General features: G+C 40.2%; 1 protein-coding gene across 5 annotated transcripts in view; it reads right to left on the bottom strand.

Moving 5' to 3' along the window:
* Positions 1-18,926, bottom strand: part of SORCS1 (sortilin related VPS10 domain containing receptor 1) — a 495,497-nt gene that overhangs the window by 94,395 nt on the left and 382,176 nt on the right. For all 5 annotated transcript variants that reach the window (XM_041746197.1, XM_041746198.1, XM_041746200.1 and 2 more), the window contains exons 9-12: positions 16,673-16,852; positions 8,338-8,484; positions 606-708; positions 269-345 (exon numbers count right to left, since the gene is read on the bottom strand). In XM_041746197.1, the coding sequence (XP_041602131.1) occupies positions 269-345; positions 606-708; positions 8,338-8,484; positions 16,673-16,852 (507 nt within the window). The remainder of the gene's footprint in view (positions 1-268; positions 346-605; positions 709-8,337; positions 8,485-16,672; positions 16,853-18,926) is intronic.

Here is an 18,926-nt window from a genome sequence, read left to right as displayed (position 1 = left end):
ATTCAATTTGGTTTCATTGTCACTTATAAACTTTCTTAGATACAGGCTCTGAAAAAGGGTCATTTTTATTGAATGACAAAAAACAATCACGTTGCATAAATATCTGCTAAACTCAAAGACTTCTTTAAGACTCTCATAAAACAAAATAGGAAAATAAACACATCGATGAGCCTTAGAATTTACGTAGGGTCGAATGAGTTCCCAGAACTTAACCAAGTTAAACAATGTTTATGTCATTTAAACACCTCTGCCTGGGATGCTTTCTTACCTGCCTCCAGGTGTTCCCTGCATCTGAAGAGACAAACATGCTGATGTCATTGTCTGATAATTCAGAACCAATATTACCTAGAGAAAGCACATCACCATTAGTGGGAGGAGATTTTTGCAAAAGCTAACAATGGGCTATACTGGCAATCTATGCTGCCCTGAGATGGGCTGAGACTGTAAATATTATATACGAGCAGGGTTTTTCAGTATAGTTGCTTCAGTCAATAGTTGAGGCGACTTGCAAGATATTTTTGCTTGCTTGTTAAGTTCCCAGCACAGATATCTAGCTTATTAAAAGAAATACAATTTCCAACAGCAAGCCAAGCAGGCAAGCTTACCTGAAGCCACTATGATGCTGGGAGCTGTGTCTCGGCTGGCAATGATCCCTGACGTGTAGGGATTCTCGGAGACCTTAAGGTGGAGGTGTAGTGAGCAATAGGGCTGAGAAGAGGAGAAATGAAGGTCATAAAAGCTTATAATCTCAATGGTTATTTAAAGTCCAGATTCAGAGGATCCAGTCATTCATCCAACCATCCCATCTAGCTATCCATCTATGCACTCATCTTCCATTCAGCAGATAACTGGTGTCTGCTAAGTCTAAGACAGGTACCAAATTGGGGAAGGAGGGAGTATCTTCATTTTGAGTCTGATCTACTGCCTTGATTGCCATTTGGTTATTCAACAAGTATTTTAGTACTCTACGTGTAAAACAGGATTATGAAAGACTTACATTGACTAAAATTTGGTCTCTGCTGTCATTAAGTATTTAAGATTTTTCCACTGAATATCATAAAAAGAGACTATTGCAACAGCCATAAGGTCAGTAAAGATGAAATATGAAGTTCTACAGGCTGACATGACTATGTCCAACTTTGGATCGGGGAAGGCTTCAAGGAGAAAATGGTGCCTGAGGCAAAGACCAACTGCCTGTGAGATGTTCAGGAAGATAAATAATATTTTAGGCCTGAGCGATATCAACAACAAAGGAAAGAAGCAGAAGAGTTTAGACATGTAAGACTGAGGAGGAAAAATGGGATATCAAGTCAGAAAAAAAGTTTTGGTCAGGCTGGGAGGGCTCTGAAGAAGTCAGCAGGCACCTCTTGGCCACTGTCCATTGGAGACCTTGATCTCAATTGTACAGAAGAAGCTGTATGGCATGTGAAACTCTCTTAACATCTACCAGGCAATCAACACAGTATCCATGTCAGGGTATTATCAGAATCAGTATTATTCAGTATAAAAGTCAAGCTTGTAGACAAAATGCACTAGTAATAACAATTTAAATGAAAATTTAAGGGACTTGTTATCTGTGTGCAAAAATCTCGATCAAATTCTCTGATTAAGATATCAACAGTTTTCAAACACAGGATAATAAATCTTATATCAATTTCATTTAAGATAGTTCTGGTACTGAGTTGTCAAAAACTACAAGTTTGTGTCTGAATCCACATCTCTTTTCATCTCTCAAAAAGATTATTTTCTAATCTTATCGGCTTGAGTTTTTGGAATCACCAATGTATCTCTGTTATTACTTTCATTCTGTTCTGTAGGTCTCAGCCGGCAGATATTCAGAGAGCTACAGAGATACGATGATTAAATTTATATGGGATAGAGTAAATGACAAACTAAAAATGAAGCTCAGGAATAAGAGCAGCCAAAATACTGGTGAAATGAAACAGTAGATCGCAACAGGGCCCTTCCCCACTGCCAACGTAGAGAGTAAACTCTCAAGGGATAATGAGAGTAATAAATGATGGGTTTTGCCTGAAAATTTCATGGAAAGCTTTCCAAAAAGGAATTTTTACTTATAATGTTTCATAAAAGTAGGGAAGACTGCTACTATGAAAGACTCAGTTGGACCTAAATGCTTGGCTTCCTTTTGCCCAAGAGGAAGACGGGAATGGGCACTGTTATGTTTGTGGGGGTTCTAGGACAGTGCTGTTCTACGGACAGACACTAAGGCAGGAGAAAGTGGAGATGTCAAGCCATTTCTCCGTGAAAGTTTTCCTCACAGCTGCAGCCTATCAGAATCTCCCCTTCCCTGATTTATCTGAACATGTGCAATCTCATATTACCTATTTGAGGTATGAATACTTTTATCTCCCTAAGAGATAAGCTCTACAATTAAAGAGAAAACATCAAGTACTAATATGAATTATCTGTGGAACCTAGCATCAAATCTAAAAAAGACAGCCAATAAACGCTTGAAATATCAAGCAATACTTTATGCAGGACCTGAAAGACCTTTGTTGACTATTTTATTCAGAACAGTGCTAGAGGTAAGTTGGGCTAATTTATAAACCACATAATCAGATTAATGTTGAGTATTTCCATGGTATTCCAAGAAGTACATAACTCCTAGAGGATTAGCCTTGTCACATGGGCTTCCTGGAGGGCCTTTTGTAACACAACAGAGCAGAATATCCTCAGCTAAGGGAGCTCCCAGTTTGCAATCTTGAGCCAGATGCTTGCCACATACTTCATCACTTAACAGTTTAGAAGATTGTGAAGCTCAGTTGCCACCTGACGGGATCAAGGATTATTCGATATAGGGTGCTTGCCATTACAAAGGAAAGACGGCATTTTCAATTGGCCATCTCAGCACTGCTCTGTGGCTATGGCTTTCAGGGGCCCGAGATAAATTAATTTGAGAAAAAATATACCAATTCAGGCCATAGCAAAAACATTAGAAATGCTCTTTTTGGTGCACTTTTTTCCTGCACTCTCACATTTGCAGTACTGGATTGCCCCCAGCTGGTATGAGGAGAATATTCCCTGACTTTTTTTTCCTTCCATTTTTTTCAAGGCAGATAGTCTACATCAATGCTCAAAGAAAAACAATGTTAAGTGATTCATCTTTACTTTTTTGAGTTAAACTTTTGTACTTGACCAGTTTTGGAGATCTGTCAAAATCAAGTCACCAAAAATTATAATGGCTATCAAGCCACTGCAAATTCCTGTGGGACACCACTGCTGACAAGGCTCTCTAATTGTTATACATACATACATTGCCCAGGCAGGGGGCACTCCACCTACCTCTCCTTTCCTTTCTTCTCTCCAGCCTCTTGCCCTCTTTTCTCCCATCACCAACCATGTCATAAATATCTGATTATCTTTCCAGAGTTATCTCCAATTTAGGAGAGTCAAAGTACAGCTTGTCGCAAAGGCAGCTATGTCCCTTATCTTTCCACATTGAGAAAATGCAGAACTGTCCACGGAAACCACCAGGACCCAGCAGCTGACTTACAGAGAATGGAGGGAGCAGCATGCGTGTTTGGCAACTGCTCAAACCCAGTCACGGGGCTTGGCACATCATCAACTCTTCAATATCAGGAGCAACTAGATCTTTGTCTTTAATCTTTTCACCATCAGGTTTTGAGTTTGAGGATCTGAGGCAAATTAAGGACTCTATCCCAAGAAAAAAAATACACTTGTCCCTTTCCAAGTGCTTATTCAATTTCAGGGAGTTCGCAGACTTCCTGAAGCCCAGCATGGATCTCTAGGTCCTAATTACCTTTCTCTTGCCTTATTCTTTTCTTTCTCATATTTAACCAGCAAAATCCTTTGGCCATTGCTAGTGCTCACTAAATGTCTGTTGGATTTAATTGATCCATTCATTAACCAGCTACTGCTTTCCTAGCACTGTGGATGGCCAACAGAGAATTACCAAATGACAGGAGATGTGCCTCCCAACATGAATTAAACATAAAATAAATTAAAAAATAAACAACAACAAATTGTTAGATTATTTGAGAATCAGCTTCTCATTCTTCTTCTTCTTTTTCCCAACCTCCTGCTAACAGCCTTTAAGTCTTCATGGTACCCTTATCCCTAGGGCTCCTAATCTGAGTATTACACTGAAAAGCCAAACCGAACCTTTTCTAAATAACAAGGCAGCAGCTAAAGTCTTAAATAGTATCCTCCAAAACCACTCCCTGCACACACACATTTGTGCTGTTTATGGCCCTGAACTGGAGCTAGAAACCCATTCAATTTATAGTAAAGAGTCAATGGCAAAGAAGAGAGAGGGCTCCAGGCCAACAGGATGAGTCTGGGGCATTCAGCTCCACTCCAATCCAACATACATGCAGAGTCACAGCCTGTGCAAGCGAGTGGAAAACACAGTCAGGAATCTCCTGGGGAATCGGGCTGCCTAGCTCCAACAGAGAACTGTCAACTGAATCCACAAAGAAGTCACTGCCTCTCTCCACAAAACACTATGTTTTCCCTAGGGACCCAAAGGATTTGACACAGGCTCAGCTCGCATCTTGCCTCTTGGGAGCCCGAACCAGAGGCTTTGGAGGCAGGTGGACCATGACCTGTAATACCCCATCTAAGTGTACAATGTACTCTTCTGAGAAAAGAAATCCTAGCTGAACCCTCCAGGCAATCAGTCTAAAAGTCCTAAAAATACAGCCGCAAATTACTCTGGATGTCTTATTTCTCTAGAATACATTGTACCAGGGACATTCTGTTTGGGGCTGTAATTCTGAACCTGTTCCACAGTTGTAACAGCCCTGCTGGAGAAACTGCTTTCTAATCACTAGGCTGGGCTTTCAGTGACACTGTCCCTTTCCAAGTGCTCACAATCTAAAATCACTTTTTATCTCTTCTCTGCCACCAGCTCCCAAGCCTAAAGAAGGTTTTTAATGGTCCGGGTCTCCTGTAGCTCAAAGATTTACTTTCCTATTTTGTGTCTTTGGCAGATTTTTATAAGTGATTTCGGTCCCTGCCCCTCCCTCTGCCCCCCACTCCTTTTGCCATTTCCTTTCTTCAGCCTGTTTTGTAAAACTCAGATTGAAAGTACATCAAACAGGGTTAATGAGGGAGGCAGGCCAAAAGACTCCTGGGTACCATACATCTAGAGCCCATTAATTCATCTTTCCTGGATCTTAATGAGCCTACTGATTTTGTTAACTGAAGGGTCAACCTGAGCCTCTGAACTTCGGAAGTGGATATTATGACAGATCCCTCAGTGTGGCTGTCAGTGGCAAGGGAAAGTTTCCACTGAGGTCCAAATGTGAAACTGAAACTACACCTGTCAATGGAGCATGGACTTTAGACAAACAATACTCATAACATCAACACACGCTGAACACCTGCCCCACGGCATGAGTGATTCTTGAGCTGATTCTTTGCAGTGGCCAGAAAGACGGCCACAGTACCTCAACAGAACTCACATTTTAGCAGGAGGAGGGAGACAAGACAGTCAACAAACATATGTGCTGATTCCAGAGAACTAGGAGGGTCATGGATAAAAAAGAATCAGGCTAATACCACCGTAGAGGAAGCTTAAGAAAGTCTCTGAGATTAAGGTAATCAGGCAAGGATCTGAATGCCAAGAAAAAGCCAGACTAAGGAAATGACATTTTAAGAGAAATAATGGTGAATGCAGAGCCTAAGACATAAAGGAGTGCAGTGAGCTCAAGGAATGGAAAGAGGTGGTGTCCTCCCATACAGTGGCTTATGTAAGGGAGGAGGGAGAGAGGCTGGAGAAGCAGGCTGAAGACGGACCATATGAGACCTCGAAGGCCACAGTATAGTACCGGAATTTTATTTTACCTTAGTAAGAAAGTCATTAGAAACTTTAAGTAAAGGAGGGATAAAATCTGATTTTTTAAAGCTCAAGTTGATCTCGTTTACATAAAATATGAGAAAAGAGAAATCCAACCTACAGTAAGGAAAGCAGATTTGTGGTTGTCTACAGCAGGGGGTATAGAAACTGACTGCAAAGGGGAGCAAAGGAATTTTTGAGGGTGATGAAAATGTTCTATCTTAACCATGGTAGTGGGCACATAGGTATCTACATTTGTCAAGATTCGTCAAACTATACTCTTAAGACGAGTACTTTTTTGATATAGTTTTTCGGTTTTACCTCAGTAGACTTGGATTACAAAAGAAAAGATCTCATTGGCTGCTGTCTAGAGAAGAGATTGCCAGGTAGAGACAAGAGGACCAGTTGGGAGTCTGTCACTGTAGGGCAGGTGGGAATGACGGTGGCTTGGATTAGGACAGTCTCAGGGGAGATAGGTAAGCAAGCTGCTACTGCATTTAATTTTGGAGGCATGGCAGTAAGACTTCCTAAGCACCTGGGTGGCTCAGTTGGTTAAGCATCTGCCATGAGCTTGGGTCATGATCTCAGGGTCCCAAGATCCAGCCCCACATGGGGGGGGGTGTTCTTGCTCAGCAAGGAGTCTGCTTCTCCCTCTCCCTCCACCCCTCCCCTGGCTTATGCTTCTCTCTCATGCTCTCTCTATCTCAAACAAATAAAATCTTTAAACGCAATAAGAAGCCTTCTTAAAACCGGGCTGGAGGTAAAGCAGGAAGCACTTCACTAAGTGCTTTGTGTCTGAGGCATTTCTACTGATCCATTTATGATGCCAGAGTGATCACAGGCAAGCCGGTTTGGGTGCTATGGTTAATTCTCTCTCATGGGCATTTAATCTCCAAGTGCATGGTGGGATGGAGGACCACATTGAAGCACTGGTGCATCTCATGCTTCTTTGGCTAAATACCATGTTGCCTTAACTTGGAATAGCTAAACTAGGAAGGTCGCTCTGTTTTTTAAAATGCTACCGAACAATGCCTTCTATAGAGTAGGTATTCAGTAAATAACTGTTACATTTACTTGCTCTGTCACTGGCTTTGTGCACTTACTATTACAACTGGCTTTTTTCCCCCAGTACATCACCAGTAATAAGGATGGAAGCTGAGTGGGAGGCTGAATTTTAGACTGCTTCCCTGATACACAGTGACAACTGTGATATCCTTTGCAACTAATAAGGTCAAGCCATGGCTGCTGGCATCTTCTCGAGTAGGAGGGTGACCTGCCTACAGCTGTGTGAGATGAACCTGCAAAGTGACTGTTCAGACTTCATGGGACAAAGCAAGCTGAGTGTGGATAACATCAACGTTGGAACTGTATGAAGACTGTGAACGCTGATACATATTTTTGTGTGTGTGTCCACAACCAAACCCTTCAAACTAAAACTAAGACATCTCCCCTCAAGGTTTACATACAGATCTCTCCTTTAGATAAACTGTTTCACAGAAATTAGCACTTAGGTATACTTTGTTTTGCAATTAATCTCTTCCTCCCCTCCTTCTGTGTTCACTCAGTATCTATTCACACATCAAGCTTGGGGCAGCACCAGAGCTACTATGAGGAGTGAGATGTGGCCCTATTATCTCTCATTTATTAATCTAGTCTCTTTCAAGAGGACTGAAAACTCCTTGAAGGCAAGACTCAACTCTGATCCCCTTCCTGGACACCTTCATATAATAAAAGAAGACCATACTTCAAAGCAATGGTCAGTAAGATTTTCTTTTTTTAAGGGCCAGGTAATAAATACTATAGGCTTTATGGACCATACATTCCTTGCCATGTCTATTCAGTTCTGCCATGTGGGCAAAAGCATCCACAGTCCATATATAAACAAACATGACCATGTTCCAGTAAAACTGTATTTAGAAAAACAAGTGGTAGGCCATATTTGCCTCCCAGGTCATATGGTTTACCAACCCCAGCTATACAGAATAAGACACAGATGAACAGAACATATTACAAAGAGTATATATGAGGGTTTGGATTAGTTCTTATTCTTGTTTGAGGCATAAACGTCTCTGAAAATATGATTAAACACCTTTTCTGGAAAACACATCCACAAAATTTACATTTGCTTTCAGTTCATCAATTCTACAGCTGAATTTATGTATCAGTGGATATATAACAAGTCATTCATGGGAAAGTAAGGGTGTATATCCCCAATATAGATGGAAACTATCACATTCTCCCTTAAACTATAACTTGAGGTCCTCAACAGAACTTGGCTGCAAACTCAGAATCCTTGATGTGATGCCTTCCTTAACCCCGTCATGCCCTCTTATCTTTCCAGTACATCACAAAAGGCAGCATAGTGACTCTTGCACACACTCTGCCTTCATGCTCAGCTCTGTCCCCTTTTGTTCACCAGTTAAACAACAAGCCTTGGAACCACCTTCATCTGCTTGTTTAGTATCCACTTTCGGCCTCCAGTGTGTGCAACATTCTTCTCCAAGGTGAAAACTCACCAGTAAGCAGTGCACAGGGTCCCCCCTTAGATCCGTGTCCGGCGCCTGCAGCAAACGCCAGTCTCGTCCTTTGTTATATGTGATGAAAGTCTTCACTTGGTTGTCAATCTTCTTGTTAGCCAAGAACATTCCCTTTATCCCTGCTACCTGGGAAAAATTGACATGGCTGAAAAATACATCAATTTGAGATAGGATACATTTGTTTACTTAAAAAATAAGCATACTGTCAAATTAAGCTGTAAGGACTCATCTTAGCAGAAAGAGAGGGTGAGGCTGGGGGAAGAGGGGTAATGCTGAAGTATAATGACTCCCTGAACTGTGGGACACAAAAGCAATAGATCTATGCCCCTTACAATATGGCAGTTGTATTCTAAGTTTGATGGAAGCTTCTTACTTCGTCTAAGGTAGGTTTGTGATAGTTTGCAGTTGCCTGGAGTTAAAAATCTGGTGCTTTCAGTTCTGCTGCCTGGCAAATGATGCATAAACAGGGCTACTTTAATTTTATGTTAGGCATAGCACCCATGGACTTAAATACTTTATTTTCTTTAATCTTTGTAACAATTCTCCTAAGTATGACTTATTTTGTTTTTACATATGAGGAAACTGAGGCTCATCCAGGTAAAGTGACTTCTCCAAGGTCATGCTACCGAAGGTCACACAGAGAGTAAGTGGCAGACCTGGAATTTTAACCCAGAACTGATGGCTTCATAGACTATGCTCTTAATAACTATCTAAATCGTTGAGCTATTTACAGCCTTGGGCAATTGAGAAAGGTCAGTTTAAAGCTCATGATCCAATTGCTATTGCTTTTTCCCCTCTTTTTCTTCTGTAAAAAGATGGCTCTATTAAGCCATGGAAATACACTGAACAAAAGAGAACAGCTTTTAAAGGTAAGAAGCAGTGGTTTCCCTAAATTGTCAAATCATTCCCTCTTCCATTCCTGTAACACTTGTTCGATGTTCCCACTGTCAAGAGTCCTTATTAATTACTTGGCTCTGACAATATGATTGCCTTCTCTCTTCCATACTTGAGGAAAGAGGTAAAATTGGTAACTTGATAAAACCGTGTGATAACAAATCGTTAGTTGTGTACCATATTTTTCAAGAGTCTTTGAGTGTATTAAATACTTCATACCTATTTTACTCTACTTGGAATTATGACAGCCCAGAAAGACTGGGGGCCAGGGAAAGAAGGATTTGAATGCATGCAACAGTGTAGTACAGGCCATCTCATTCAATTCTTAGTAACCATGAGATAGTTACCAGCTGCCACATTTAAGGATAAGGAAACAGGTGAACTTAGAATGAGTGGCTTTGTAGAGCACAGATTGGGAGTAAGTGGATAAGCTAACAAGTATATTTGAACCCACTTATCTCAGCCCTTTAGAGGAGAATATGAAAGTTTTTAAGCAAAAGGATGAAAAAATAGCATGAGTCAATGCCATTCACCCAGCACTATGCCCAGGGCCTCTGGCATTCACTACAAAGCTGCCTGACAGCTACAGCCCAGATTCTATGAATGAAGAAACTGAGGTCTAGACAAAATTTAATTGCTTATGATAGAGAGAGTTGGGGTTCACATTCAAATCTGTCTGATTTCCAGTGTTCTTTTAACAAACACAGCTCTGAATTTCTCAACTCAGAGGTTGCGTTTCGATCAACAGAATATGTACATTTTACCTTGGCTTTTGACACAGTCAAACCTCATTAGTTTGTACCTGCTGATCTGGCATATGGGATAATTTAGAGTTGGGCCAACTTTGCATTCCTTTGGAATGACACGTTTGTTAAGCAAATAAATGGTATAAACGAGTAGCTGGGAGGAATACTTTAAACTACTTAGGAAAACAAGCCTCTTTCTGGGCCATCGACAGCAAGCCGACAGTTTCTTATGCATTGTTGATCCTCGACAAATGTGGAAGACATAAATTCCAGGAGCACTGTACCTCCCAAGGATGGAACGATAATTAGGAATAGTATTTACTTATTCACTATACCAGCTCCATAAGGACTGCTCACCAGGGAACCCCATATTGCTTTTACATATGTTCCAGAGGCTGTTACATATTTAAATATGATTAAACTGCCAGTTCTTTAAAAACGAAATTTCATAAATCATAATTTTCACAAAGTCATACTCATTTTTCCCTCTGCAGCATACTCGTCCATGAGAAACAACGCTGTCTTAACCATTCAACACTCTAGGTTACAATAAGTACAGAAAGAATGAAATTATTACCTATTCCAGTAGTTCTGTTGCCCATTTTCCTTCCTGCCCTCTCCCTCTTTTGGCAAGTGTGTCAGAGCAGGGTTATATGTGTTTAGGAGCTGGTTCATTTGATTTGCAGAAGCTGTGACTTTACTGGCCCTGGCTGCTTGGCATTATCAAATGCCACTTGAGCATAGAGCTGCGCTTTGTAATTCATCTTTGGCAGCTTGGCCTTCAGGTTTATCTTGGGGAATAAAAACTTGCCAAAGCTGAGGAGGCAATGTGTGACAATAGGGGATGAGCTGGCATGGGTCTGCTTATTTTCCTTTTGCGGCCAAGGCACTTTATCTGTGAAAATCCCATTTGTGGTGGCTTTTTATTTTTCTTGCTTTTTTTGGTCTGGTCTGCAAAGATGGTCACCCCTGCTCCTAAGTTTTCTGTGCCATCAGCTGCTCCTTTTGCTCCAGGCCTGAGAAGCCCATCTTTGTGTCATGGTGCACCTCTATGCACAAGGCACTTCCCTCAAGGGTTTTTTTTTTTTTTTTTGTGAGGTCTCACCTGATATGTCTTGAAACTTCTAGCTTCTTACTTTGTATGTAACTTTGGAAATCAAGGAGCAGCATCAGTGCCCCATATGTGGAATGTGTGTGCACATATATGTGTATACATAGGTATAAGGTCTGGGGTTCCATTGAGGATGGGGGACGTTTATGTTACCAGATAACCTCCCTCGGTATTCACTCTATGTGCATATTTGTGTGGAATGGAGGGGGGGCTAAGAGATGGCACAGGACTGAAAAAAGTAATAGTCCTCAGGAAGATATTCACAGTGACACAGATTTTGAGGAAGGTACTTCTATGGGAATAACACATCTTACTGTTGCGAGTTTGTCTTCTTTTGGGGGAAAGACCTGTTACCATTTTTACCTTTCTGAATTCTTCAGAAAAATGCTGAGGGTGTTAAGAAGCCACTTATTTTTCTTTGCCTCTCTTATGGGGAGTTTGATTCCAGAAGCCTCAAAGCTAATTAGTTATTATTTCTTATTCTCTAATCTCATATGAGCCAAAATAACATTTTGGTTAGATGTTAAACATGAAGTGTTACAGCTCAGAGCTCAGGCCAACACAAAGCACATCAGCACATTTACTGTGCCCTAGGATGATAGCTTCAGAGTGTCACCCTCTTCTCTTTTATTTTACTCCCCTTGTTCACATGGGCTATCTCCCATTCCCTTGGATAACATGCTGATATGTCTCTACCTATTCACTTCCTTTTTTTTATATGCATCTCTAGAGGGTGCTCATCTGTCCCAATCTTTCTTTCGTATCCTCCATGCAGAGGCTAAGCTGGGAAGACCCCTGAACAAGAGTTTCTGCTTGTTTCTGACTCTACTGCTAATTGACAGATGATCCCTCTTACCCTCTTGATCTCAGACCTCGGTGTCCATCGAAAGATGAATGGATAAAGAAGATGTGGTTTATGTATACAATGGAATATTACTCAGACTTCAATTACAAATCCAAAGTGTCAAAATTTGAAGATAATAAAAATTATGAATCAATAAGTATGGCAAGAAAGAGAATATATCTGTGACCATAATTTCTTTCGGTACTGGGCATAGGATATTTTTCTGTTCTAAAGAGAGGATCGCAGCCAGAAGAGACACATACTCAGAGGGAGAGGGGCCAGGGGTGCCTCTGCAGTCAAGGAGACCACTCCCTCTAAAACGTCCAGGTGTTATTTTCTTCCCTATTTCTTCCCTTGCATTCCTCTCCTACAGAGAGAATAAACTTAAATGTAATTCGATGGTACATTCTACATCCTATAAGAAACATGCCCTGGAATGGAGAGCATTTTTCTTCTCTACCTCCTATGGTGGGATTGTAAGAGGCACCTTCCCCCAAGAAATCAAGGTGTAAGTACATCATCACAACTGTTGAGCTTTATCTTTTAAAGAGGGGGAACTCATAACATGCAGAAGACACGATGTGTGTAACTAAACATGCACTGCTCATTGGTTATGTCTTCCATGATGCCCACTGTGCTTATTCATGTATGTGCACATTCTGTGCATTCCGAATTTTCCAGCCAAGTGGCTTCACTCCCAACACAACCCTCCACTTGGCTGGGGTGAACTGTCATTGTCCATTAAGCCAAAGTGCTATTCATCATCATTAATTAATATTCCCTTCCCAGAGGAGGGAGGATATTGTCCAAAGCTGTCAGACCCCCTCTCATCATCCACACCAGACAAAAACACTAGGAATCACACGTCTCAGACACACTCATCATTGTCTCCTTTTCTCTGGGTACCATCAGGCGTGCTGTCTTCTGTTACCCATCCCACGTGATGCCATTGGAGCATTTGTGCTATTCAGGAATGACAGAATTTTAGGATGCTTGTTTCTAGGCTTCTCTTATGAAAACACATCCACCAGACAAAATTGGGAGGCACAATGATAGCACTGCCTGAATTTAGCTGTAAATGCAGACTTAGGACTTGGGTCAGAAGGTGGTGATTAGGTCCAGAACTATCATTTGTGGATTATGTTTATGTTGGCTTTTTGCCAAGACTGTTTTCTTTTTCTTGTCTGGTTTCTTCTACTTTTAGGTAAAGTCTAATACTATTTATCCTGTCCTTCAATGGCCTTCAGTCTTAGGGCTATTACTGGACCACGATCAAATACAAGCCCAAATCTTTCCAGAGACACCAATAGTTTGTTGTTAAGAGTTTGCATACTCTAGTATTTAGATACTAAATCTGCCACTTACTAGCTTTATAATCTTGAAAAAATGGTAGCATTTTCTGAGTCCATTTACTTATGTTTAAAGTGGAAGTAATTAGAGTCCCAGTATCATAAAGTTATTATAGGATTGAATGAGATAATTATGGAAGGCTCTTTACACAATGCCTAGCACATACTGGCACCCACAATTTTATATATTGTTATTATAATCTCTCATCAACAAAAATCACTATCCAGCATTTTTGCTCTTTGGCCACCTTTCTTGGCTCACATTTCTTAACTCTTTCAATGTGGTCCATGTTCAGTGACCAAATGACACTGAACAAAGTACTCTGGTATTTCAATAATTAAACCATGTAAGATGGTCACTAAACACTTTGTCCCCAACATTCCCTATGTTATTACATACATACAAGTACTTCTAGGGCAGAGAGAGCCATATTTGTTGTAAAGTTCCAAAGTGTGATGTGAACAAAATTATTGAATTTAATGAGAAATGTGCTTCCTTTGGGCTTTCCCACAAAGACTCATCAACAATACATATCCTTGATATACAGACTCACACCATTATGTATTATATTACACAGTCTGCCTCTACCACAACAGCTTAAAGAACACACAAGAATGACAGGTAATTGGCATGCAGAAGCATACAAGCAAAGAACTCACACCATCCCCCCTCAGTCATCCCTAAATATGAGCAGACATGCACTCCATATATTCTATCTTTGTCACTCCTACCTCATATGTTGCTCATCTATGCTCCTTATTAATTCATTTATGGATTTTCTTACTTTTCATTTATCTCAAGCACTCATCATTCATTGCAATTCTACTGGGAAATTCATGCTGGATGGCTTTCAGATTCCTGCTAGCCAGAACAATCAGATTTAAGGAACATTTGTGCCAGGTTCCATGTCAGCCAATACTCTTTCTATCTAGGTAATCAGCAGATACGGCACCGCCGTTCTGATCACATCAATTTCAATTCAAGTTGCTGTGAACTGTCAGGCTAATAAAACCAAAGACTCTTCTTCCGGGGTCCTGGGATGCAGAACACCTTTACATAATGCAGTCACACCACTGCTTATAGTGATGATAATAAGAGCCAACAGTTTCCCTACAGATACTCAACTGCAAGAGAGACATAAAAGGAAAAACACAAGGATTAACCAAGGAATGATTTGCCATGTCCAGAAGTCACCCTTTTTCCTCTTCTCATTCCATACCTGTTAGCAATGTCTGAATTCAGAAAACCATTCATGGAAACAGGTGTATATAACAGAACATTGCAAAATCGTTCCTGCCCAAATATGTCATCTCTTTTACCATCAAGGGACTAATTAGAATGGTCTTTGTTTTGGCAGAAAACAAAGTTTATCTCCCAAAAAGAAAAATGCAACCTGAAAATCAGAAAATGTTTTTGGGAGAACAAGGACAGAGTCAAGGCCAAGGTAGCAAACCAGGTGATTGATCTGGGGCAGCTGCTTTGACTTATCAGACTCTTGAAGCAAGATATTTCCATTCTAAGTGCTGGGATATGGCGCAAAAACACATGGAATTTCAACAGAATGCTTAAAATTTAAATGTTTGTATGACATTTACAAATGAGGAAAGAAGCATGGCAATTTACACTTGTTTATAACAAGATGACTAGTTGGCATTAAACGATGTCCTATGGCCATGCTAAGTGCAATACAGGAAGAAACAGAGATCCAAAATATTGGAAGTGTGTTGGATATTTAAACAATGTGGGTAGATTTTAAGACTATAAGAATAGAACATTATATTGGGGCTTAACCTTATTGGAATATAATATTAATTATGCTATCTATAATTTGTTGAGCATTGATGCATTTCTGGCACTGTTCATAATACATACGGTAGAAGATTAACAAGTAATCCTCAGAAATTCTATCAAGTAGATACCATGTATAGCTCCATATTTTAAACAAGGAAACTGAGGCTTGGAAATTCTTGGCTTTGTCTCTAGAACACATACATCTGGTGTAGCAAGGATTTAAATCCAGGCAGCCTGACTCCAAAATTTATACTGTAAATCACAATTTTATCCAACATAAATTTGAAACTAAATCACCAGAATATGTAAATGTTTTCCAGAATACATGTTCAGTTTGAGGCTGAGATATATGATACTACTATATTTATCTAGAACCTGGACAGAAAAAGAGTGGAAAAACCTTGTGAATGTGTAAAAAAAGTTTGCAGTAGATTTTTCTAAATACATACATACAGACTATGTCTAATGCTAGTTTGGGCTTTGAATGGAGCATATAAGTTTGTTAATATAACTTTATATATACAAAGAAGTTTAGATACTAGAAGATAATCCCCAAGAGCTCCTAAAGGAGAAGGGGGGAGTTGATAACATTAAATGGAATTACAATAAGAGGTTTAAATTATTAAATTAAATTGGTTCCTTTCTTCAATATAATTCCCTTGCTTCTAGTTATATAAACAACTTCCTGACTTTATGAACTTATAATCAACCAAAAGATAGTATCCTTAGGACTGTACATATTTGAATCGGTTTTAGATGTTTTTTTTTCCAGATAGGATATAAGTAAATGACTGCATTTCCCAAATTCTGAATACATTTTGTAATGGCTCATTATAACCCATTATAAATCCTTCAGAGTGCAAGATAAGACTGACAAATGGCTAAAATCCATCCTCAAACAGCAGCTTTCTTTCTCCCTAGCTGTGCTTTAAATGGCATTTGTTATGAAAGCTAACTGTTCTAACATAAATGATTTTATTTTGTATCCTGGTCATTTTGAGAAACAAAGGTCCGCAGTTGTTTAGGGAAGTTGGTTTTTTGTCTCTGCCTCCCCCCTTCCCATTTAGGATAGAAAGACCTAACACTTGGCTCTCACTCACTGGCCATCTGAGGAGATGATAATTAATCAGTGAAAGTTATCAGGTTAGAAAGGTCCAATGGCTTAGGAAAATAATTATGTGAGAACATTAAGTGATAGACAAGTTAAATTCCCTAAAAAAAAAAAAAAAGAAAAGAAAAGAAAGGTCCAATGGGAGCATCTTCTAGTGCAATGCAAAGATGTCTCCCTCATGCTCACTGGCCCTTTGCTCACACTATGACACCCTGTTTGCTCACTCTCTCCAGGTCCCGAGACATCATGGCCTGTGGATTTCATCAAAAAAGGATGCCTCCCAAAGGTGGTGTGTGGATTGTAACTTAACCAATAAAAATGTTCTATGAATCCTCGCCTCCCCCAAATGAAATGAGGCCACATAAGGAATTGGACTTAAAATGATGGAGGCAATGGCCAAAGGCAGGCCTTCACCTGCCAGCCCAGACATTGCAGTGGCTCAGGACCACACACACTTCGTGACATACCTCATAGAGGTCGATCATGATGTTGCCCTCTGGACCTCTGCTGCTCTGAACATTCTCCAAGGCCAGCGTGAAATAGACCCCACGGGTGTCTGAGATATAGAGGTTGTATGTGTCATTCTGGTTCCATTCTTGAACCGCTGCAAACACTTGATTCTCATCTGTGCTGATGACATGCATGTCCTGAGGACAAAGAGAAGTGAAAAGGATGATGAGGTTCGTACATTAACATGGCATATGTCCAAAGAGAGCAGAATCTCGTGAAGAATACCAGACAAGGCTCTTAAGGCACTGTCACGGAAGGTGAAAATTTTCCTTTTGCATATTTGTGAAATAATAATTAATAAGGAAAGTATTAATCATATATTTCCTTTGTTATATGTAGGGTTAGGCAGTAAGATCATGAGAAAATAGGGCAGAGAGATGCTTGGTAGCTCACTTATAATTTAGTTACCTCATTAGATAACTGAAGAATACTTTCAAGTGTGTATGACTTTGGAGAATCAGTCATCCTCATAGACTTGCCAGGCACAAACATGGTACATGTTCAGAAAGCTTATGTGGGGCAGAAATGAGGAAAAGTTGGAGAAAGAGAGAGAGAAAACCAACAAGTCCTGCATCTCTCAGTGTGGTCCATGGGCCACCAATGTGGCCCTGCAAGCTTGTCAGATACACAGAATCTCAGGCCTCACTTATTGAATCACCTGCAATCACCTGTGGCCCTGCAAGCTTGTCAGATACACAGAATCTCAGGCCTCACTTATTGAATCAAAAATCTGCATTTAAATACAATCTTTGTGTGATTCATATGCACATTAAAGTTTCCAAACCATTCCCCCAGGCTCAGCACCTCCCAGAAGCCCTTGAGGAAAACACCTGAGAACCCCAAAGCACTAATCTTTCAGGTCAATAAGTGTTCAAGGACTTAGTGGTTTATCTAAACCTTTACTCTGAGAAGTTTAGCAGGAAACCTGTGAGAGAGGGAAAAAGTAGCCTGCTTTCAGACTCTGGTAGTCCTGGAGATAAAAACAAGGCAAAGGTAACGTGGAGGCAGTGAGCAGGTGTGGGGGAGTGGAGGAGGCAGGGGATGAGTCCAAATCCTTTCTTCCCCATCAAAACTCCAGAGAAGTGGATGTCTGGCAGGGAGGATAACACAGACCAAGGCTTGTTGTCTTCTGTGCATATGCTTTGGCAGCCGTCTACTGCCTTTGCTCAAGGCAGTAGACACTGGTATAACTTTCAAAAACCAGAAATCAAAACAAAACATACAACAGAATTACATGTAAACACAAAGAAAGAAGAGCAATAAGGAAAGATTCTTAGCCCATGTGTAGCTTAGTACTCAAATCTTCACAGATGGATCATCCTCCACCTTGAAAAGCTTCAAGAGATCTTTCAATCTTCTTTGGCAAGAATTTCAGTGCTAGAAAGTTCTACCTAACTTCTAACTTAATTTCTCATTGTAATACATGTCCGTGTTCTCTCAACCAAACAATCAGCAATTCAGGTTGGAACCTGCTCTAAACACACAGGAACAAGTCTTTTCCTCCTTTACCATGATCACAGTGAACTCCTATGATCCCAGAAGGAAGAAGTCTTTATCCAAAGAGTTTTATATTCCTCACCCCTACTTGGGTCTTATGTGCCATACTTTAGTGTTTGGTAATAATTTTATAAAAGGAATACAGAGTGGGAGGCCAAAAATGAATCCTTCCCATTAATTCAATGTGGATCAATAATGTAAACTTATGTTTGGTATGGAAGTTGGCCATTGCTTATATCAGCCAAATATCTATTTCCATTTCTTCTAATAATGGTAGTTGATGTTCTTTGAAAAACACCTTATGACTCTCAGACAAATTTCCTCCCTGTACTTAGTCTTTGCTACTTTTTTCTATCCTCAGCACCAGAAAAGCTTGTTGGCCTAGCATTCAGGATATTCAATATCCTTGACCACACTGGTTGGATCAGTGTTGGGTATGCAACATAAAGTCAAGAAGACATAATTCTAGAATGATACCAATATTATCAAAAAGTTAAAAAAAAAAAAAAAAGTCCAGATCTGATGGAGACATATCTTGGAGGGGAGGCAGGGGAGGCAAGGGATGCATTGTCCTGAAGAAAATAGGCTCAAAAGGGAGATAGGCCACATTCTGTGAATGCTTTTGGGTCTTTGTGGACAACTAAGAAGCCTGCCGCACCTGTAAACCTTTCAGTTAGAGAGAACAGTAGAACACAATGGTTAAAAGAATGGACC

The sequence above is a fragment of the Vulpes lagopus genome, chromosome 2 (assembly GCF_018345385.1).
Source record: "Vulpes lagopus strain Blue_001 chromosome 2, ASM1834538v1, whole genome shotgun sequence".
Taxonomy (NCBI): domain Eukaryota; kingdom Metazoa; phylum Chordata; class Mammalia; order Carnivora; family Canidae; genus Vulpes; species Vulpes lagopus.
The sequence above is the reverse complement of the archived record's forward strand: the minus strand, read 5'-3'. Positions and strand labels throughout refer to the sequence as shown.